Genomic DNA, 24,570 nt, shown 5'->3' with positions numbered 1-24,570 from the left:
TGTTTCCATCAGCCGTCTGGGGAGGAGGGGGTGGAGACGGACTCAGCAGCTCTCACACACTTTTTTTTGTGTCTTTAGCAGAAAGCAACAGGTCAAAACTTAGGGAAGGAGACAGAAAAGGTAATGACATCTATGGAATGAATTGTTAGTCTCCAGGAGGGGGCATGATTTAACATATTTTACCTAACTCTATAACCCCTTTAAAGAATATGTCCACCTTTTTGGCAAATAACCAATTCCAGACTGGTTTTGTGTCTCCTATGCATTGCCCTGGTAACAGACTGCAAACAAACTTTGTCATCTGATCCTGCTGCCATATTCTCTTCCATGTCTTGCTGATTTACATTTGGGAGATTTCCTTTATATGGAGTTTGTAGTCTGTAAAAAGGCACTGCTGGATCCACCTGCAAGCTAGACACACCAACAGTAACGGACAGATCTTTTGGCCTTCTTTAAGGGTGTCAAAAATTGTTTAAGACAAAACTGTGCAGCATGCTGGGCTATTATGTCTGGGATTTTAATCTGTGACTGAGACACCTAATGAATCCTCAGGTGAAGGTGTGAACAAAACCTTACCTGGACTATTTGCAAAGCCGCTTTCTTATTTGATATTCATTATCACAATAAAAAGTAAAAGACCACAGCTTTTAACAGAAGATGATAACTGAAGTAGTATGTTATATAGGCAATGTATTGATCTTTTTTGAGCAAAATAAAAACTAATCTTCGGTACAGAAGCTGTTGCAGTTTTGCTTTGGATCTAAGCACTGTCGGGGACCTGGTTTAGCACCCGAAGCCTGCACCCCAGTCTTTTATTTTACAGCCTTGACCTGACTGGTATATTGCACTGTGTCATGTTCTTTGCTCACTGGTTTAATCTTATCTAATTAAAAAAAGAAGATGGACCAAATCCACAGAACTGGTTTTGTATTTTAGATTTTAGGAACCTTAAAAAAAAGTCTAGATTTAGACCCAAGCAAATTTAAATACTACACAAATAATAATTTAACAGCAATATTAGGCTTTAAAGGGAAAGTATCAGAACGCCATATCGACATGCGGCAAATAAAAATCATCTCTGAATGTACACGAATGGTTTATACAAGAGGCCGAGGAAGGACATTTACATAGGAAGCGGGGTTCTGATTAAAACGTGTTCTCTATTAGTCATTTAGAGTTTCTGCTAATAAACTAATTCAGTCTTTGTTTTAGTAGTTCATCTATTTGAGTCTTGTACATATTTTTTACATCCTCCAGGTCTAGGCGCAGTTCTTCCGCCTCTTCAGCTTTCTCGCCATACATCTGCAGGATGGTGTTGTATCGCTGGTCCAAATCCTAGAATATACATTACATTATATTACAAAACAGTCTGTGGTCTTTTGGGTATATCGAAGGGAATCTGTCATATATCATGCTCAAAGGTCAAATGTCAGGAAGATGATGTCAAGCCACAGTATACATGCCCCTTCCTCCCTGCTTGGCTTCCAGTACTGAGCCATGTACATCAATAAGACTAGGCAGGGAGGACGCATGCATACTGTGGCCTGGTACCGACTCCTTGGTATTTGAGCATGATATAATGCTGTGCAGCCACTATACAGTCAAAAGCGGTTGTACAAGATACTCTGTGCTCACTGTGTGAAGTACGGCTCCTGGTCGTAATTTACATTGTGCTCTATGGTAAATTGGAGTGCAGGGACACACGAATATGCCCGCATTCCAATTAAAATAAAATTATGTTCATTCGGCCAACACTGCGTTATCAGCCGGGTAAACAGGTCGGATATCATCCGTTGTCAAACAACGGCCTATATCTTCACAGCGTGTGAACATGGCCTAACTGTGATTATAGAACTGGGTTATTTTTATACTTTAAGTGATTAAAGGGGGGTCCTTTTCATCTTATCCCTCAAATGTCCACTAAAAAGGGTGTTTAACAGCCCTTTTAGGGTCAATGTTTACACCCTTTGTAGGAAATATATGCGTTCTTCTCAAATATGATACTTACCCTCATCTGAACTCGCAGCTTTGGGATCTCCTTCACCTTCTCTTCTAATTCATCATTAAGGTTATTTAATCTGACAACTTCTTCAGCGAGTATGGAGCGTGTTTTTTCCAGGTTCCCAATTTCAAGCTTAAAGAAAGGTATGAAGAAGAAAATGAATTAGCAAATGTAAAAATAACAATTATTAAGTTTAGTGTCTGAATTTCACAGAATTCTGTGCAGAAAGTACCACGTAATGTCACATTAAAAAGGTTAAAAATACAAGTTCCATCCATCAATGGAGAGAACATTTATGTAAGGTATCTGCAATCACATAGTTTTACCTGCAACTGGGCAATCTCCCCTTCTCTCAATTTTAACTGAGATTGCAAATTTTCAATGACGCTGGAGCCAGCTCCCATCCTTACAGCGTCATAGAGGTTGCTGCTGCTGACGGACATAGTCATTGGACCATAAAGCGACTCATGAGGATCATCCTATATGTATAAAAAGTACAAAAAAGTAAATCTAAAATCAACATGTGTAATTGCTGAATTTATACAATTTTCTGACACACATTTATAACCCAATTGTTTCTTTCAGCAGAGGAAGTGACTAAGGTAAAAAGTAGCAACTAGGGAATTTAATGTAACCTAGAACAGGACCCAGAATAGAAAATCATTACCTGTGATAGGAGAGATGTCTGTAAACCTGTCAAGTCTGCCCCACTAACTGAACTGGAACGTGACAATGTTGGAGTGGTGTTGGCGGTCTCAGGAGTGGGAAATCCGTAAGACTTGCGCTCCTAGGAAAACAGCCAGAGAAAGACATAGTTGGGAAAATAGCTTTATGAAAACAATATGCACATAACAATGATCAGCAATGCTACTTAATACAATAGCCACGGAATGGAGCTTGTATGATCTACTGGTTTAAGATTCTTGTCATGTACCGAAAAGTGAAGTTGGGGAAATACACAAAGAGGGCACAGATCAAAGGGAATGAACACAACAGGTGGTTACCTTCTCTTTGGCAGCCTCTTGGGCCAGCATCACCTTCTTTTTCTCCTGTTCCACTCTCATCTTCTCCATCTCTAGTTGGCTGTTTAGTAGAGCCTGCAGACAAAGTCCACATCAGAACAGACACTACAGCATAAAAGTGATGATCTAGAGAAAGCAGAACTACAGTTTTACCTTTTCTCTTTTTGCTTCTTCAACCATTTTCCTGTATTCCATCCTCAGGTTCTCCAGCTCCACTTGATTTCTATTGATAAATAAAAGGATTCATGTTTGAGAAATATTAACAAGAACATACGGGAAGTAATTATGTATATAAGAAGGACAGATGTTAAATAGCTATGTTCATATATCTGGCAGAGATAACAAAAGTGCTTTTGCAAAAAAAAAAAATACAGCGTTGTCACCATCTAGTGGTAAGCCACAGGAACTGCAACACGAACAGATAAATGGACATGAGTAGAAGTTAGAGAAGAGCGCAACTCAAGCATGTTCCAGTTTAGGGATGGTCCGAACCTGCCGAGGTTCGGGTTCGTACGAACCTGAACTCTCGGCAAGGATTCCCGCTGTCCTCCACCTCCGTGGAGAGGGTGGATACGGTCGGAGGACCGCCTGGAAAACTGGGATACAGTCATAGCCATCTATGCAATCTATGCCCTATGGCTGTATCCATGTTTTCCCGGACACCATAGGGCTGAAAAGAAGCAAAGAAAAAAAAATAATTATAAAAAGCATTGCACATAGCTCTGAAATAATTCCCTTTTGATGCTTGATGGATACTCTGCATGCATGTGCCAGCTAGTATATATCCATGGTACATATACCGTGTCAGCACAAACAAGTAAATGGAGAGCTGGGGGGCAAGGGCTCTCATAACATTTTAGGCCCCAGGACAACCTCAGTGGGACATTAGGGCATACGTATATCTTATTCCCCATATCTACCCTTGTATATACAGTACCTGCTGTGATCTTCCTCCATCTTTGACAGCCTGGACTTTTCCACTTCTAGCTGAGCTTGGAAGCGGCTCTTCTCTTGGCGGAGGAGGCTATTTTGAGACTCAATGGCTGAGATTTGTGTTTTTATAGACATAAGCTCCTCTGTTGCTGCTCTCTCTTTCTCTATTGCAGATGCTAACCAAGTCTGTGATTCAGCTATTAGAAAAAGAGAGAAGAGAGGCTTGTATAAAGTCATGTGTGCATTCAGCCCTCATGTTTAACTCTAAGAGGACAAATATCCCATGCACGTGCCCTGTAAACATGCACTAGAGGCAATATGAAAATAAGCCTAAAAAAGTTACAAAGAAAAGTGGAAGAGGTTGAAAAGAATGTGATACTGTGTTAGTTACACAACAGGACAGTTCAGAGAATTCACTCAAGTGGGCTGAGCATCTATAACCACTTGGAATCAAATAATTTGTCTGAGGCACATGTTTAGGGACTGTTTAGGAGTTTGCACAGTATTCTTACTGAGTCGATCAGAGAGATTCTTCTCCAACTTCTCCCAGGATGCAGTCTGAGCAGCTAATGTTGCTTGGAGGCTCTCAATCTGGCGCAGCAAGGGTCGAGTAGCTGAAGTGACACTTTGACTTAGTTCCTGATTCCGAGATTCACCTTCTTGGAGTCTCTGTAATACATAAGCTCATGCAATCAAAGTGTGAAAAAGCAACCATGAAAACACAATACATCTGTTATATTTTCCTTATAAATTATACAAGTATACAAAAGTATACACTCCGTCCGGGATTCCAGTCCAGTGCAACGTAACTTTTGTATTAACCGCGGCAGTTGTTGCTAAATTACATAAAGGTATGTTATAAACTTGGCAAGTAATGAAGTGCTAAAAAGAGCAGGGATGGGGAACCTGTGGTACGAAAGCTGTTACGAAACTACAATTCCCATCATGCCAGGACACCCAAATACAAAGCTTGATGGAAATTGTTGTTTTGCAACAGCTGAAGGACAACATGTTCCCCATCCCTGGAATAAATAATTGTTCATTCTCATACCTGATCCAATCTATAAAGAATCACTATCTATAAATTCTAGTGAATGCTTCCACAGGGAAATTTAGATAACACAATGTGTATATTCAAAGCAAAAGCCTAAAGCTAGTTTTTTTTTACATAGATTTCGAAACCCATAGTGGAACTACACTCTACAAATAATTGAATTACCTGTTGTAACTCAGCAATTTCTTGCCGTAAATAATCCTCCTTCCTTGCAGCATGCTGCTCGGCCCTCTGCAGCGCCAGTCTCAGATCAGCCACCTGAGGAGTGTGGAAGAGATGAATTAGGGTTTAATTCTTTGCATTGTTTTGGCTTTACAAAGACAGGAGCAGATTCTGTTACAGTGGTTGATCTGGAACCAATTATTATTGTATGTCGCCAATACCAAAACTCTACTTCACTAGGAACTCCCCCAAGTGACAATACATAAAAGACTAAGGAAAAAGCATCAGAAACAAATACAGAAAAATTTTACCATATAAAATTAAGAACAAGCAGCTTGAAGCTTCAGATAAGTCCCCACATTCCCACTATTCTTTTTAGCTACAGCAGCATGGATGCTGGGGAACATTATGGCCAGTATTCTGCGTTATTACATTGCCACTTTGGGGACTATACTTCAGCTCAAAGTGCACTGTGCACATGGGTGTGCACTTCTCCCAGCTCTATCTAGCAATCAATAATAAACTCAGCAAAAAGATCCCAATTAGAGACCAGGCCTATTAGAGATGAGGCCATAGGCTGTATCCATGGCTTCCCAGACTCCCTAGGGCTGCATCAAAATTCTTCAGCCACCGGAATTCAAATGCCACAAGGTCATACTCTAGCATGCTTAAGTTGCCCTCATCTCTAATCCCAATTAATCATCTGCGTGATATGTCAGACTTTCTTTTGAGTGAGAGAAATACTTTAAACTGACCCGCAAGTCTGCTTTATGAACCTCCTCAAAAGGAGTAGTTGCTAAAGTCAACATCATATTTTCTTCTCCATTCATATCCAAAGCTGGCTCATATGTCTTACAAACTTGCCTGAATGGCCAAAGCCTCCTGCTGCTTTTGAGACTCTTCCTTAGCTTTCTCCAGCGCTAAACACATCTCTTCCCTCACTTTGATTTCACAGCTTAGTGCCACCTCCTGGGCTTCACTGGCTTTAGTGGCATTGGCTTTGTGTAGTTCTGCAAGCTCTCTGAGAAAAGATACAGACAACATACAAGACAGTAATGAAAAAAAGTTTTATAAAAACAACCTACTAACTTTATATCACAAAGCTCCTCTGTACGATGTGTTTAAAGGGAACCAATCGCACAATTGTGCTGATATGGTTCCCTCAAGCACTGTGCAGAGCTACTGCTGCAGCCGCGGCACATACCGGCCACCATATCACGCTATATAGATGGTCAAATTGCATTTAATATGATTTGAGCATAGATGTGCATTCATGTACCAAACCAGACAGAAAGACAAAGAATGGCGCACCCGCAATATAATAATAAATAAATTCGATATCTTTATTTTCAAAACACATAAACAAAACAGCAAATGAACATACACTTAAAAACACCTAAAAAACCCAATCCGGGTAAACCATCACAGGGAGTACTCGTAATAATATACGTGTCCCTCTAACCGCAGCCCTGAATAACAATAAATATCAGGCCCTATATCCTATCTAAACAAATGAGTCAGGATCCTGACTATTCATAATACATATATCCTAAAGTGCACATGCTCACAAAAATAACATGAACTAATAAATAAATGAGTAAACGATCATGTATGAAATATGAATACTGGAAATCCTAATAATCCCCCCCCACAAAAAAGTGACCAAGTGCAAAACTTATCCTATCATATCAGAAGGTCAGGGTCGAAACCATAACAGAATAATCACATATCACCCAGGGCACTGAGATGGGGCTCCGGTCTGTAACCCTACGTGTATCGTCACCTCACGTGACTTTGTGTGCATTCATGAGATTAACTTGAGACAAAACTATATCTGAGCTGACTGTTAGGATTGAGAATGAATGTAATGGAGCTGCTTGTAGTCTACTGCTATACATGCAAGTTGCAGAGGAAACACAAACAACATTTAAGTAAAACCAGTTGCAGCAAGGTTATATTGGGCAAAAAAAAAAAAAAACACATGAAAAAGATGTCTACAGCATATAACAGTGTCAGCTATAAGTGACAACACCAGTCATTTTTCCCTTCTCACCTGTAGGAGCTGTCCAGAGCCGCTTGAAGACTACGGTTTTTCTCTTGAATTTCATCCAGCTCGGCCTGTAGTCTTCCCACGTCCTTCTCTTGCCTCTCCACCACACTGTTAAGCTTTCTGATGTTCTCCCGATGCTGTTTTTCAACCTCTTCTTTGCCATCTAAAGTCTGCACAAATACAGAATAGATGTTACATGGCTTTCCACAATTTAGATTAGCAGTGACACAAACAGAAATGCCACTACAAGTAATCCATGGCTTTCCACAATTTAGGTTATTCAACACAGCAGGGAAGCTTTCCCGATGCCTATGAAGAATGGGCACTCTATGCCCAACACTAAACTGGAGATAAAAATTACAAAACCAGGGAATTACCAAATGTCATTGTCTCTTCTGAAATACTTTTGACAGCCTCCCCTCAATTATATTTTCTATTAGGTATAATATAAATGCAGGGCTTTGGTTGGAAAACCTATATTTGTTTAATACAAGGCTATTCAAACTTTGTCTGAGAAGTTCCAGTATCAAAATAGATTGACTTGGTGAGGCCCAAGTCAAAAGACATACCACTGTGCACCATCAAATATCACCATCCAGCACCCATATTACGCCAAACAGTTCCAACTGAATACAACCACGCAGTGCATATAACATCCCCTGGCAACACAACTCCATGAATGCAGTGCTGCACAAAATACCTCTCCACCAGCAACAAACCAACACCACAGTGCAGCAATAAATAATTTATCACCAGCACAAACCACCACCACAGTGCAGCAGTCCTGTGCCGATGGCTACTCCTCTATTCAGTTGGAAGTTTTCACCCCTTTCTACCCTTTACCACTAACAGCAGCACTGCCCTCTCATTCCCTCTTCTAATGCCAGCTTCCTTCTTCTCCTTCTCACCCACAATATTTTCTCTATTCCCTGCCCAAAGACCTATTGTAGAGGAGTGTGGATTTCCCAGCAGAGGGAATGCTCACGTATGGAAGTGAATAGGACAGGCATGTCTCCCTGGTAATATATTAACCAGACAGAAGAGGAAATGCTGAAGGAGGAAGGGGGACAGGAGCAATTATGAATTTTGCTGTGGCTCCTCAGCAGCTCCCATGCAATGTCCACACTCGGGTGTGTAGTTAAAGGACCTAAGAGCCTACGGTCATGCCCAGGGCTAGCATTATCAGTGCAGTCTCCTCTTTGAAGCCCCTGCTGTGTGCCAATGTCAGGCACAGAGGGACCAGACACTGGGCTGCATCTTACCAGTGATACATGTAATACAACAAATACCTAATATTTATAACCCACCTGTTTTAGCAGTTGCAATTCTTCCTCCAGTTCTCGGATCTTCTTTGTCTGTTTATTGATTGTGTTCTCATGCTCCTTCTCTTTGGATCGCAGCTTCTTGATGATATTGGAGTTGTGAAGTTGTTGCTTGGAAAGTTTCTCTCCTGAGATAGCAAGAAAGTATGTACCGTCATTAGCATGGTGGTTAATATGATGTATATACTGCAGATACAGGATTATTGACCACCGTTCAACAATAGACTGCTTCTTAAGTCTGCAGCTGTAGAGGGATTTGTGTGGTACAAAGAAAATTCAACTACAGAACATAAAAAGGGATCGGGCAGCAGAGAGACAAGTTTAATATTATTTAAAAGCATTGACACAACATTCAATGAACTCATGATCAATAGCAATGGAGAACTATGTACCGTATACAACCTTTGGCTTAAAGTGTACCTGTTGTAAAAAAAATAAAAAATAAAAAAACACTTTTGACATGTCAGGGTAAAAACCATCCTCTCCTGTGTGTGAGGAGACAGCTTTGTAGACTTGCATTATACGGCCATATCTTCACATGACACAGATAGGGCCACACTGGGTGGGCTTCTCCCAATCGGTCACAGTCTGAACACTCAGACTCCAACCGGTCAAAACTTTTGACATGTCTCTCTGACAAGTCATAAGTTTTTTTCCCAAGTGCCCCTTTAAAACAAGATCTGCATGTAAGATGTCAGTATGATGAACTGGTGATATCATTCAGCCATCAGTCAGGACAGCCATCAGTCATGCCCCCCGTGGAAGCGAACGTACGTGAAACACGCGTTGGGGTAAGGCCGCCATGCTGCTAATAAGGGTAAGCATACTGCCAGAAAGATATATATATATATATATATATATACACAGGCTCGGACTGGGCCACCGGGGAGCCGGGGGATTCCCTGGTGGGCCCCGCCTCCTCCCCCCTCCTTTCTCCTTGCTGGGCCCTGTCCCTGAGCCAGAGAGGGGCCTACCATTTGGTAGGGAGCGCAAGGGGGCCCCTGCTTGTTCCCACACTGCTGAAAAGAACAGGCGGCATCAGGGCCCGTTCTTAATGTAAACTAATCATGGGCCCTCCCTCCCCCTGCACTCAGTGTGTCCCCGCTCACAGCCTCGGCCCTGCTCTCTTCCTACCTGTCATGAGGAAGATGCGGAGAGCAGCAGCAGCAGCAGGGCCCTCCATCCCCCCTCCCCTCTGCAGTCATGTGACGCTCCTGTTGCTATGTGTGCAGTCGGTGCACAGGAGAAGGGGGAGAGGCTGCTGGCTGCCGGGCCTGGCTGGGAGAAGAGGAGGGAAAGATGGAGACTCCATGGAGCTTCCTGCCCTGCTGAACATGTGAGTTTGTTTACTGTATATTTGTCTGTCTTTGTAATCTGTGTGTGTTTGTACATCTGTGTCATGTGTTTATGCATGCGTGTGTGTGTGTGTGTGTGTGTGTGCGGGCGGGCATCTATCATGTATATAGTGTATATTATGTAATGTAGTACTATAGATATTTTACTGTATATATATATAATCTGCATGCTTTTGTATCTGTGTATATATGTTTGTGTGTCTGTCATGTGTCTGTGTGTGTGTGTTAGTATGCTTAGATGTAGGTATATATGTAAGGTGTGTTGTGTCTATTTGTGTGTGTGTTAGTATAATTAGATGTAGGTATACATGTAAGGTGTGTTGTGCATATTTGTGTATGTCTGCAGTATGTCATTTTGTGTGTGTATATTTGTATGTGATGATAAAAAGTTTGCACCCTGGGGGTCCAGTTGTGCAGGAGATCCCTGAGGCTTAGGGGCTGATCGGCTGATTCAGTATTATAGGAGTGATGGTAGGATGATAGGAGTAGTAGTAGACATAACAGTAAGACTTTCATCAATGGATGAGGCGTTTTGAGGGGAACCCTCTTTGTCAGATCTATTGAGGGTTTTCTACAAAAAATGTCATCCATTGATTAAAGTCTTACTGTTACTTCTACTACAACTCCTATCATCTTTGATGTGAGAATCCTGAATCAGCTGATCAGCGCCCAAGCCTCACGGATCTCCTGCACAACTGGGACCTCCAGAGTGCAAACTTCTTCTCAATTATTGCACCAACTCAAAAAATAAAGATATAAGCAGCAGCATCAGACACGGGTAGTATAATGGACCCTCATCTCACTGCACCCCCTCCAGACACAGGTAGTATAATGCCCCCTCATCTCACTGCACCCCTCCAGACACGGGTAGTATAATGCCCCCTCATCTGACTGCACCCCCTCCAGACACAGGTAGTATAATGCCCCCCTCATCTGACTGCACCCCCTCCAGACACAGGTAGTATAATGCCCCCTCATCTGACTGCACCCCCTCCAGACACAGGTAGTATAATGCCCCCCTCATCTGACTGCACCCCCTCCAGACACAGGTAGTATAATGCCCCCTCATCTGACTGCCCCCCCTCCAGACACAGGTAGTATAATGCCCCCCTCATCTGACTGCACCCCCTCCAGACACAGGTAGTATAATGCCCCCTCATCTGACTGCACCCCCTCCAGACAAGGGTAGTATAATGCCCCCTCATCTGACTGCACCCCCTCCAGACACAGGTAGTATAATGCCCCCCTCATCTGACTTCTCCCCCTCCAGACACAGGTAGTATAATGCCCCCCTCATCTGACTGCACCCCTCCAGACACAGAAAGTATAATGCCCCCTCATCTGACTGCACCCCCTCCAGACACAGGTAGTATAATGCCCCCCTCATCTGACTGCACCCCCTCCAGACACGGGTAGTATAATGCCCCCCTCTCATAATATAATGCTCCGGCTGCATTGTGTGCATCTGGGAATTCAGATGCGGGTGCACACGGGTGTGCCTGAATCACAATTCAACAGAGATGAAGACCATCCGGCTGGGATATTCTGGTAAAAGAGGTATTCTGGTGAAAAAAATTTTTTCAAATTAACTGGTGTGAGGAAGTTATAGGAATTTGTAAATTACTTCTAATTAAAAATCTCCAGTCTTCCAATACTTATCAGCTGCTGTATGTCCTGCAGGAAATGGTGTACTCTCTCCAGTCTGACACAGTGCTCTCTGCTGCCACCTCTGTCCATGTCAGGAACTGCCCAGTGCAGGAGAGGTTTTCTATGGGGATTTGCTACTGCTCTGGACAGTTCCTGACATAGACAGAGGTGGCAGCAGAGAGCACTGTGTCAGACTGGAGAGAATACACCACTTCCTGCAGGACATACAGCAGCTGATAAGTACTGGAAGACAAAGTAATTTACTAATCTGTAACTTCTGACAGATTTGAAAATTTTTTTTTTATTTACCTGAGTACCCCTTTAACGCTTTAATGACCACTGATATGCCTTTCATGAAGGTCCTTAAAAGTCTTATTCTAGCCCAACACCTTGTGGTGAGGCTAGAATAAACCATTATTGGTCTCCTCTGCTGGAGATTGTAATATAAGAATAGACTAGATGGACATTTTCTCCTTCATCGTTTATGTTTCTAAGTCTGTGTTCACACATGACATTTTTCATGTGTTTTTGCAGCAATATTAAAGAGAACCTGTCACCTCCCGTGCCGGGTCAGAGCCCGGCCGACCCCCGCTAGAGCCCCTTAAAGTCACCTCAATCCCGAAGTCCCGCTTCTTCAGCCGGTGCGGGGACGGAGATATCACCGTGGGAAGCCCGGAGCGCGCGCTGCTGAGATGAGAATGACTGCTCCATTCATTCTCTATGAGCGTCGGACTCATCTCAGCCGCGCTCGCCAGGCTTCCCACGGTGATATCTCCGTCCCCGCATCGGCTGAAGAAGCGGGACTTCGGGAATGAGGTGACTATAAGGGGCTCTAGCGGGGGTCGGCCGGGCTCTGACCCGGCACGGGAGGTGACCGGTTCTCTTTAAGTTTCTACCTAAATGGTGCAGTTTTACCACAACTGCATAAATCAGTAACAACTGTATAAGTGACTGGCAGTGCACTAGTATTGCTGCTCACATACACAGCTCTATGCAAAATCGCTGTACTAACGTGAAAGGTTTGGTGCTGATTATGTCTTTATATGTTGGGTGGGCCCCAAGAATCAATTTCCCTGGTGGGCCCAAGGTACCCCAGTCCGACACTGTATATATATATATATATATATATATATATATATATATATATATATTTATAGGGGGCAATGTATCAGTGGAGACTCTTGAGTGAGTGCTTTGTTGGATTTTTTTTCTGATCTCCCTGAGCTCAGTGATTGTTGTGTTCTGTGCTGATCCTAAACAGAGGATTAGGTAAAGTATTAGATACAAACTGCAAAGGCGGTCTGTATCTTCATGAATAGATAAGAAGAGGGACACTAGATAATACACAGCAATCTCGCGCTGTACAGCGCGAGATCACTGTGTATTCACAGAGCGGCGGGCAAAGGATCTGCTTGATGGGAGTTTCCTGTCTTGTGCCAACTCTTTTGAAAAGAGCTGGCGCGAAACAGGGAAGAAAAGGTGAATAAATAAAAAATGGGGCCACAAAATTAATTATATTTACAAATGTTAATAAAAAAAGAGATTTAAATAGAATGAAGTTATTAAAAAAAAAGAAAAAACGGTTCTCTTCAAGGGGCTACATATCAGGGTGGTTTGGTCATCTCCCCACTAGGAGGCACCCCTGGAGAATATTTATTATATATATATATATATAATGATGTTGCTTGGGTAGGCTGCACAATTGTGTTATCCTAGTATAGGAAGCCACATTGATGTGCAACCTGGATTATACCAGGCTTTAGATAGAATGCTCAGTAGAGATGAGCGAACCTCGTTCATCCGAACCAGAGCGTTCGGCATTGAATGAACTAGAGCATGCTCGAGGTTCGCTCATCTCTAATGCTCACTAATACCATATGAACATCCATGGGAAGCAATTGCTGCGGCTGTGGATGTTGTTTTAACTAGATATCCTGACATAAGTATTTTGTTGATGTTTTGTCATTTGAATAATATTGAGAATTATTAGTCTAAGCTTTGTTCTTTTCTTATGTGTACTTGCTTTTAAAGTGATATGTTATTGTGGACATGAGATATGCTGGCAAATGAACTCATAGTGAAATAGGCCATTACTGGTTAAGTGTCCACTGGAACTATTGTGCATAAAAATCATTGTCATGTGTCATTTTCTATACATGTATGCTTCTTAAATACCACTCCTAGTGATCACACATTAAAACTAAGCCCTTCACTCCAGATATCAGGCATGACACCCCACTGATCCACTCACCTTCCTCAAGGAGGCCTTTAATTTGCTCGTCCTTTTCCCTCATTATCTCAGCCGTTTCACTGGACTTCAATCTAGTAGCCAGCTCCTCCTTCATGGCTTTTATCTCCTGAAAATATAACAATGATAATAATATTTACGTTATTATCATAGAGCCCGTCTTTAGCACGGTGTAATGTGAGGTAACTTATGTAATCGTACTAAGCCAGAGAATAAAAGTATCATGTTATTTTTACCACACGGTTAATAAAGTATATTGAAAAACACACAAAAAATAAAGCCCAAATCAAATTTTCGCAGCCCCTTGAAAAACATTTTAAACATTTAAATGAGTAAGTTATATGAACCCCAAAATGGCACTTTTAAAAAGTAAAACTTTTCCTGCAATAACCAAGCCCTAATATGACCAGGGCAACAAACAAATGAAAAAGTTATAGCTCTTCGAATGCGGCAACAAAAAACATTAAGACAACTGTTTTGGCAATAAGGGATTAAAGATGTCGTCTAATCAAAATAACCTCTTTTCAACGTCCAAAGAGGGCATTTGGCAGTCACATGACCACTTCTTTTGCCTACCTTTTTGGTGGTGTCTCTTTCTTTACAGGCTAGCTGCGCTCTCTTCTCAGCTTCCGCTATTCGATGTGTGAACTCGTCTTTCAGCAATGACACGCTGCTACTTTCTTCTTTTACTCTGACAAGTTCACTGCAAAGCAAAATAACCGTTTTACATAACACGGGTGTATAGGGCTTTTATTTAGCAAAACTTCCTGAGAAATACTGGCTTGGTTGTCCATGTTGGTGGTGATAGGGGTCAGGCATGATGGAAAAATCACAGCCTGACCCCTTTGCTTAGGGAGAGATAAGTCACAGTCAGAGCTCTCTTGTTGCAGCTTATTACAGAGAACACAGGAACGTTCCCGTGTACGGGGGGGGGGGGACAGGGGCCCCGAGGGGAGAGATAACTCATGGACAAACGATAGTTGAGCTGTCAGTTATTGAAGGTGTATGGCCAGATTTAGGGTCAGTTCACACTACAGAATTTGTGCAGACCCTGCTTGAAGTTCTGCCTGTCCTAGTGATTGAATATGATGTCTCATGCGCACTCCACCATCTGCCCAAAGAATTGACATGTTCGTGCAAATTCCATAGTGTGAACGGGTCCTAAGGCTATAGTTGTGGCAAATCCACTCCAAATCATGTGGATTTTGGTGCAGATCTGCTGCTGTATACAGGAGCAGGGATGCCTTTTTATCCTCACACTCCCTGCTTCTGTACAATAGTAAACAATGATGCATAAGGTACCGTATACATTACTGTTTAGTAATCTACAAAAGTATACCCACATGTGCATCACATCATCACATACTGACTTATTGCAAACTTTCACACCCCCACTGAAGTCTAAGATAGACATCTGCAGATATCTGTGGTGGGTCTGACATAACAATGGACATGCTGTAGATTTAAAGGGAACCAATCCCATTAAAATGCCTATTCAGCTCAGGAAGTGTGCTGATAAATCATTCAGCACACTTCCCATACATATCCTTATATCCCCCATCCCTGCAAATGAAAATTTATAATCTTACTTTTATAGATTGGCGCGCTGTATGGTAATCACCCCCAAGTAGTCACCCGGGCTGTGGTAAGGTAGTCACGGTCCTCTGGGCGGTTCGGCAGAGTAAACCCCTCTGGGCGTGATTCAAACTCCAGTGAAGCTGTGATGTACTCCGAAGGCATGCTGTAGCGTCCGGTGGCGTAACCGACGTTCTCATCACAGCGTGATGAGAACACTGGCCCGCTGCCGGACGCTATAGCATGCCTCCGGAGGACGTCACAGCTTCACTGGAGTTTGAAACACGCCCAGAGCGGCATGATTAGATGGCCGGGCCGCCCAGGGGACCGTGACTACCTTACCACAGCCCACCGCCCAGATGACTACTTGGGGGTGATTACCATACAGCGCGCCAATCTATAAAAGTAAGATTATAAATTTTTATTTGCAGGGATGGGGGATATAAGGATATGTATAGAAAGTGTGCTGAATGATTTATCAGCACACTTCCTAAGCTGAATAGCCATTTTTTTTTAATTCTTTATTCTTTTTCCATTTTATAACAATTATTAATATCTAACATAAATAAGTTGTCATGCATTACAGTAATTACAATAACATAGCTTTGACAAATGGAAATATTCAGCATTAAATGCATAACAACTGCACATAAGACATAAAATTACTCCTCCCCCCTAACCCAACCACCCCACCCACCCCTGCCAGGAGTGCGAAGAAGAAAAAAAGAAAAAAAAATATATATATATATGAAATAAATAAAAATAAATAAATTCCCGCTACCATCCTTCCCAGCGGGAACTGAATAGCCATTTTTAACGTGATTGGTTCCCTTTAAACCTGCGTATCAGGCCAATTCCCGCCGGAGTCTTTTTCTGCAACATGAGACTTAGAAAATCTCACCATTTTGCTAACACAGTAAATATTGCACATTCTCTGCATGGAAATCCATACAGGTCTGCATTTATACCATATGTGGCCGTAGTTATAGACATCTAACTATATCTGTTTCTGACCACCTACTGTGTTTGGGCCCTGCCCTCACAGTACAAGTACTAACAACAGACAGACAATGTGCTTACTCTCTGAGGTTGTCAAGCGTCTCTTCTAGAAGTGCCTTTTCCTTGCTGACTGATAACAGTTGGGTTTCTCTCTTCTCCAGCCGGCCAGTGAGCTCATCAATGATCTACACACGGGTTACAGAAAAGAAAGCTGAATTGATAAAGTCATTACAAAGTTTCTGTTTATGAGGAATCTCCCCAGTGTATGCATAACAGGAACACAACCTCTAGGCGCCATGTGCCACACACTTGCAGCCTACAAATACTATTTCACCCCACAAAAAATGAGCATGGTTCTATACAATATAGGCTGCTGAAAGCAACTTCACTTAATCCTCTGGTTATCAAACATTTTATACAAGTTTTATTGTTTGAAGAGAATGTACCATCAGGTACATCGCTTTGATTTTTTTTTACGCAAATGGATTGGCGCCGGCGTGGGGTGCTGGTGCTGCTGTACTTTTTTGAACTGACGCCCGGTTCCCATGCACGGCGCCGATCTACTTCCCAGAACCGGCCCGTCCAGGAGCAGTGGGAGCGGGCCCGCCAGCCCCCAGTGTGATGAAGCCCCCTCCCCTCTGTGACATCACTCCATTGACTCTAATGGAGCCGTGTCACAGAGGGGAGGGGAGATAGGGCCCTATTCCACAGGAACGATAATCGGCCCCATTCGGCCGATTATCGCTTTGTGGAATAGAGAGAACGATCAGCCGATGATCGTGTCATCGGCTGATCGTTCATTTAGGGCCAGACCTAAAATCATCGTTCCCCTGCGGAAGAGAAGCCCTGCAGGTAATGTATTGTGCTTTCCAAATCGTCGGCCGCCCGCCGCGCACCGCTATTCCACCATAGCAATGCGCGGCGGGCGACCGACAATTTGGGAAGCACAATACATTACCTGCAGGCCTTCTTCTCCGCTCTGTCTTCCTCCTCAGGTCCCGCTCGATCTAGCTTCAGAATGGCCTGTCAGCTGACGGAGCGCTCAGCCAATCACAGGCCGGGACCGCCGCGGCCTGTGAGTGGCTGAGTGGACTGTCAACTGACAGGCCATTCTGAAGCTAGAGCGTGCGGGACCCGGGGAGGAAGACAGAGCGGAGAAGAAGGCCTGCAGGTTATGCATGCTGCAAGGGCTGCAAGGACATCAGTAACGATGTCCTTGCAGCCCTCGCTCAACGATCATTAGGCCGTGGAATAGGCCCAGTAAACGAGCAGTGATCTAGCAGATCGGCGCTAGTTTACATCGTTGATCGGGCCCCCATTGGCCCATGGAATAGGGCCCATAGTCACACTGCGGGCCAGCGGGTCTGCCCCCAGTGGTTCATGTGCCGGGCCGGTGCTTGGAAATAGACCTGCGCCATGCAGAGTAATTGGGGCTATTTAAAAAAAATGACCACAGCACTGGTGCCAATCCATTAATGTTAAAAACTCAAAGCGATGTACCTGATGGCTCATTTGCTTTAGGTCTTTATTATGCATTTCTAAAAATGGTTAATACTGTCTAGTCCAGTGTTTTTCAACCTGTATCCATTAAGCCCTTGCAAAACTACAACCTCCATCATTTTTAAAAAAGGAAATCTGCCCTGCGATTGGTCACTATTAGAGATGAGCAACAAAAGAATATTCACCTCCAAACGAATGCGAGTTTAAATGCACACCAGTGCAGTACACTATTCCACTCAATAGTTGTCTTTTTCAAACTACTATTGAGCTGAAACCTCGCACTGGTGTGCATTAAAACTCACTGCTGGCTGAAGTTAAATGCAGCCCTAGGAAGCCCTGGAAAACATGGATACAGCCATAAGCCATAGGCTGTATCCATGTTTTCCAGGACTCCCTAGAGTTGCATCCAACTTTTCTGACCGTACATGAGCACGCTCAAGTTGCGCTTATCTCTAGTCACTACAATTATTAAAAAAGAAAAATTAGGTTCATTGCATTTGCTTTTTTTCTAGTATGTTCAGACTTTTCCTGACAGATTTACCACTAAATCAATTCAGGTTTTCCTTGCTTTTGTACCACGACCAGCAAAGCACCTCAGAAACCATATGTCCTGACATTTTTATTTAGGGTTTTTCCTATTGCTGTTGGTCCATGTACTTGGTGGTAAGGCTAGGTTCACACTGCATTTTTGCTCTCCGTTTAACGGATCCATTTTAAAATGTTTAATGTACAGAAAAACATGGTCAACCACGTTTTTATGTACTCTAAAAACGAACCAGTTTTGATTTTTTTTCCCCTTTTTTTTGTTGTAAATAATGCAAGTCAAAGGAAAATGGATCCAAACAGATTGCATACAACTGCATCCATTTTTACCAGCCATATTTTTTCCCATAAAGCCGATGCATTGAATGGACATCAAAAATGCAGTGTGAACCTAGTCTGAGCCAAATGTAAAGTGATCAGTTTTCACAATAGTGAGGATCCATTTTGCACCAATCACAAGTAGGCGCAGTCACGTAAAAAAAAAAAAAACTGGCCACATACATTGAGAGCAAAAAGACAAATAAATCTAGTTGGATGAATAACTAAAACCCTAATGTGTAGGGGTTTTGAAAAATAGACAATCTTAAGGCCCCATTCCACGGAACGATTATCGGCCGTATCCGGCCGATATCAGCCGCTACTCGTCCCGTGGAATAGAAGGCAACGATCAGCCAACATCGTTCATGTCAGCTGATCGTTGCGTCGTTTGTCTTTCTATAGGCTGCCGTCGCTCCATAGAACAGGAACGGCGGCAGCAGACTGCTACTGTATGCTATGGGCTGCCCGGACAATCTAGCGATTACCTGGGCGGCCCCCCTGCAGCTATCCACGGCCCTACCTCCCGGACTCACCTGCTCGCTGCTGCCACGTGGAATAGCAGCGGCAGTGAGCAGGGAACGAGGAGCAAACAAGTGCTAATAGCGCTCGCTTGCTCCTGTCAGTCGGCCTGTGGAATAGGGCCCTTTAGTAGATCTGCCACTAAGGCAAAGTACAAAATGCTGCAAACTGGATTCTATTTGTGATTTACAGTAATTTCTCTCCCACCATGTTGGTGATTTTATATGCAGCAGGGTTTAGAAGCTTATTAGAGGGACTCAAGGAAATTCTTCAGTACTAAGCCACAGTAAAGTTATATGTGCTTAAAGGGGTATAGGTGTTGCCATATCACCATCATCAGTAGGGGTCCAACTTTCTGGGCCACTGATCATGAGAATGAAGGGGGTGCAAGCACAGCATGTCCATCAAGGTTTTCCCTGCAGAGCAGCACTCTCAGCCACCCAGCTGTGCAGAGCATTGCAGCTGCCTTCATTATCACTATATCAGCTTTGTTACAAGAGATGAGCTAAAGCTTTGGCCGTCCAGGCATGATGGGAATTGTAGATTTGAAACAGCTGGAGGCACGATTTTGGCACCCCTGCTCTAAACCGACCCATTCAACAATGCTACTGACTAAAATGGTAGATAACCGGACCAACAGATTGTATTTCACTGCACAACAGACATCAAAAAACCATGGAACAACTTTGTGCACCAGCAATCAACCTGAAATTGTAAAGCACAAGGAAGCTGAATACTTTCCAGCCAGGATGTTTTCTTTGCTTTTATTACCTTTTGCATATCTTCCATTGTATATTCAACCTTTGGCTTATCGACCGTCTCTTTCTCCTCCCCCAGCACTTGCTGCCTGACTGACTCTGGCTCTTGTGTCTGGAGTGAAGTCACCAGGAGATCCGGTTGCTCTGAATTTACAGGGGTTGCGCTCCTTCCACTCTCCTCCATCTCTATGTCTTCACACGAATGCACAAGTAGTGTGGTCTCAACAACTTCTTCATCAGTTTTGCTCTCAGTAGAGCTAGTAATGTCCATACTTGGGATGGAAGTGCTAACCGCAATGGCGACTAGGGTGCACCCCCTGCCTGGCAGCTCATCATCAGAGTTGATCTCACTGACGCTGCGGCTGTCCAGAGATTGTACGCTGAAGGAGTCTATCCTTTCAAAAGCATCAGAAGATGAGCAGCTTTCTGTCAGCTTAGGAAATTCATCCAAGCGGCTATATTCTGCAGAGGGAGACAAGAGCTGAAAGGAGTTCTGCATCAGGCTGAGGTTACCCTTGGAGTCCGTCACCTCCTGTCGGGAGCTGACAGAGCTCTCGCTTATTACGCTCTCATGGTCTAGCACCTCAATATCACTAGTTGTGGAAGTGCCAGAGGAAAAAGTGCTGATGGGAGGGGATGGGGTATTACTCTGCCGATCCTCAAGCTTTTGGTCCTTGAGGTCCAAACCACTGTCCTTGTTTTCTGGAGGAACTGTTGGAGAAGAAGCAATGCCATCTTCTTCTGATTTAGGTTCTTTCAGTTCCTCTGGAGAGTCACTAGATTCCTGGATGGTCTTTTCCAGGTCACATTTCTCCTCAGATGGCTCTTCCCGTTCATCCGCAGATACATCTACTACTTCCAAGTCTTGGACTTGATATTCCAGCTGCTCCTTCTCCTGGAGCTCATCCCTGGACTGGTTGTCACTTTTCAGTAAGTTTATAGGCTTGGGTGCATTTTGCTTTACTTCTTCTTTGGGTCTTTGAGATTTGGCGGGAGGCTTCGACACCACAGAACTAACTGTCACAGGTTTAGCCTCTGGTGAGGAGAGAAAGGCACTGAAGAAATTCTCAGACTCGTCCACCACAGTTCTCCTGACAGGTTTAGTAATGGCGGTTGGTGATAAGATGACCTGGGTTTGAGCCTCCTCCGACTGTCCTCCCCAGTTGGAATTTTCCCAGCTTCCTTTGATTGAAGAACCACTGCCTAAAGACAAAAGGTGAATATGAGCGAGATCTAATATGGACATAGGAAGGTATTGAGATATATATATACACACACACACACACACACACACACACACACATATGATTAAGTATATGAAGACTTTAAATATGGAAATGAAAGGTAAAACACATGCACAGAATAAAATACCAAAAAACAAGTAAACCCACATTGTTTCTATGCCAGGCAAGTGTAAGACAAAGTGACAAGCAACTTACATGTCATACATTATGGAATACCCAGGCTAATGCAACAAAATGAGCAGGAAATGAGCATCCAACACAGGAAAGAAATCAGGTTGCCCCTGACCTGACACTGAACATGGATTGTTGTAATTGCGTGCAGGGCTGCACAGTTTGTCAAGGTCCATACCAAAGTGCCGAAACCGCTAAACAACAGGCACCAACTCTGTCCGGTGGACCACAATAACTTATAATAGGGTCCGTCAGATTATGGCAAGCCGTCTGTACACTTGATGGGAATAATAGTGCAGCACGCTGCATGTTTCCTTCCCATGAAATCTGACATAATCCCCAATAGAAGCCTTACAGAGGTCACTATCCCATACTCAGCAAGTATCTATTAATGAGAAGAGGACCTGTTCATGTAAACCCCTGGGCATCAGACAGTGACCTTTGCAACCCGACCAACGAAAGAGCAGCTCTTTACACCCAACATCAGGCTGGGTGGCAGTCAAATACTTGGACCATTCCTTTAAAAGAGTATTTTGACAAGAGACATTATGGGATATCCACTTCCATTGAGTTGTAGTATCTTGCCAATGGTGACTACAAAAAGGAGACCAAGGGAGGATAGGCTGTTCATGTGCACGGCTATCTTTTATGGTGTACAGGTAATACAGAAACAGCCCAGAAGCACCCAATAGTGGTGCTTTTACCATAGCAGCTTGGGAATCTCTCTAAGAAGCTGTATGGAAAGTGTGATAGCAGGGAATTGGTGAACAGGGGATCCCTACTCCCTCTCCACAGAATTCTATAGGGAAAGTGGTATAACACTCAATTTATTTACAGTAGCGCAAACATTTAAACAATTTCTAAACTCCTGATCATTATCAATGATCCCGGGAACTCCCAGCTCCTTTAATTAGTGCATTGTCCGTATTTATGGAGCATGCACAGAACGTGTGAATGCCCCCTAACACTGCTCAGTACTACTCTTTAATGTCCCCCATGCTGAAGGTGCACTATAGAGATATAGGGGTGCAGGATTCTCTTCTGTGTCTGCGCAGTGGCAGACATCATATAAGCAAGTCTATACCCACTAGGTCAAGAATAACTGAGAATTAGAGATGAATCCTGTGGAGGAGAGAACTTGTGTAAAAGTTCATAGACAAATTATATAATGACCACAAATAATACTACTCCTCATGTATACAAATGATGACTTATCCTGAGGTCTTTGAAAATGCAGGTATACTTTTATATTCCATTTAACCCTTTAAAAACCTCACTGGGTCTCTTAGACGTTGACCTGAATACACAATGACATAAGGAATGCCGTCGGGGTGAAGATATCCGGGTCATGCACCAATAATGATGAATCAGATTTTGAATAAGGATAATTGACAGTCATACACAGCGACAACACAAACTACTGAGAGCAACTGCATCCATGACGTACGGGGAGCACCTGCTGACAGTAAACCTGTACACTGTTATGGGGGGCAGCCATCTTGACAGATATATTAGGAGTGTTACGGTAATGCTGCAGCCCCTCTAGAAGCAGCGAGTACGATCTGCACTTTAGCCAAAGTTACTACTGTCATCCACATTCTAATAGTTCTCCTGTTCTGCAGTGATACACTGAAACGCTTTGCCTTTGTCTATTAAAGAGGGCCCCTGTCCACCCCATTAGGACATATACACATCATAGAGGCGGTATTACACTCACAGCCATGAGTAGTCACACAATAACACCGCCTTTCCCCTGGAGCAGCTGCGTCATGGACATGCCGGGCTGTCACCACTTGTCGCCAGCAATTTCAGCTGTTCGCCTGCAGTGTTGGGTGCAGGAACCAGTGCAACCAGCCAGTCCTTGTTTTTTAAGACAATCCCTTTAAGCTATGGTAATTTTTTTTGTAACACTTCTCCATTTATGGCTGCTGTTCAGGTGGAGCTCCTGCCTTTCAAGTTGAGTGCCCCTTTAAGATAATGTTAAGGAGGTTTCCTCTTTAAGGGCAGGTGTTGGTTTTCAGGTAAAGTTCCCCTTTAATAGCAGTTTGCCCTTCAGGTGGTACTCCCCTTTACAGACAGATAGGTGGAGTGCTCCTTTAAGGGCATCACCCACTGCAGAATCTAGGCGATATAATTACTCACAGACACAGAGAATACCATCACACAGAGTACACCTACCCTCCTCATAGTGGCTGATGATGGAGCCTGCCCAGGCTGTCTCATCCTCCTTTATATCCAGTACTCGGTCTATGGACTTCTGGGCCTGAGACAGCGCCTGCTTGGCGAAGCTCGAGAGCTGTGAGGCATTGAACCAGCTCATAGCGCCGGCTTCTCCCCCTCCTCCTCCTCCCCGGTAGCCCACACCACCAGCCGCCGCTGCCGCCGCCGATCTCCTAGCACTTCCCGAACACGTAGCAGTAAACAAACCCCGTCATGACGTCATCGTAACGCGACACTCGTCTTCCCAAAGGCGTTCTCAGAACTGATCAGGTGACTGCGTCTAGTCATGACGTCATCGGGGCGCGCCGCCGGTAGGTCCTGAAGGTGTGCGGCGAGATGGTCACGTGACTCCAGGTGGTGTTGTCACTGAGTTGCAATATCTTATCATTTGCATATATTTGTATTCACTACTGCTCAGTGTAGAATAGTAACGTATAGGAATTGGATAGAGTAGGTTTTACAAAGGTGTTGTCCAGTTCCTAAAACCCCTTTCCAGTTCACTATATCCCTGAAATTTAATGGGGTAAGGGTCCGTTTACACAGAAAGATTATCTGACAGGTTATCTGCCAAAGATTTGAATTCAAAACCAGAAACAGACTATAAACAGAGATCAGGTCATAAGAGGAAAGACTGAGATTTCTCCTCTTTTCAAATCCATTCCTGGCTTTGGCTTCAAATCTTTGGCAAATAATCTGTCAAATAATCTTTCTGTGTAAAGGGACCCTAAGTGCATTTACACAAAGAGATTTATCTGACAGATTTGTTAAACCAAAGCTAGGAACAGACTAGAAACAAGGAACAGGTCATAAAGGAAAGACTGAGATTTCTCTTCTTTTTAAATCCATTCCTAGCTTTGGCTTCCAAAATCTGTTAGATAAATCTGCCTGTGTAAACGTACCATTATGGTGCGTTTACACAGACAGATTT

At 43.5% G+C, this 24,570-nt stretch overlaps 1 protein-coding gene across 1 annotated transcript; it reads right to left on the bottom strand.

The window, feature by feature from the left end:
- Nucleotides 1–910: 910 nt before the first annotated feature.
- TMF1 (TATA element modulatory factor 1) lies at nt 911–23,759 on the bottom strand. The gene is made up of 17 exons (XM_069966911.1): nt 23,601–23,759; nt 20,021–21,210; nt 16,451–16,554; nt 14,372–14,498; nt 13,799–13,904; nt 8,531–8,673; nt 7,227–7,393; nt 6,038–6,194; nt 5,177–5,269; nt 4,470–4,626; nt 3,962–4,154; nt 3,178–3,247; nt 3,007–3,099; nt 2,670–2,789; nt 2,329–2,481; nt 2,009–2,134; nt 911–1,335 (listed from the first exon to the last, which is right to left on the bottom strand). The coding sequence occupies exons 1-17, from the start codon at nt 23,740–23,742 to the stop codon at nt 1,192–1,194; spliced, it is 3,285 nt and encodes a 1,094-aa protein (XP_069823012.1). The 5' UTR covers nt 23,743–23,759; the 3' UTR covers nt 911–1,191.
- Between the last annotated feature and the right edge of the window lie 811 nt (nt 23,760–24,570).

Source organism: Dendropsophus ebraccatus, chromosome 4, assembly GCF_027789765.1.
Source record: "Dendropsophus ebraccatus isolate aDenEbr1 chromosome 4, aDenEbr1.pat, whole genome shotgun sequence".
Lineage (NCBI taxonomy): Eukaryota > Metazoa > Chordata > Amphibia > Anura > Hylidae > Dendropsophus > Dendropsophus ebraccatus.
This window is presented reverse-complemented; position numbering and strand designations above follow the sequence as displayed.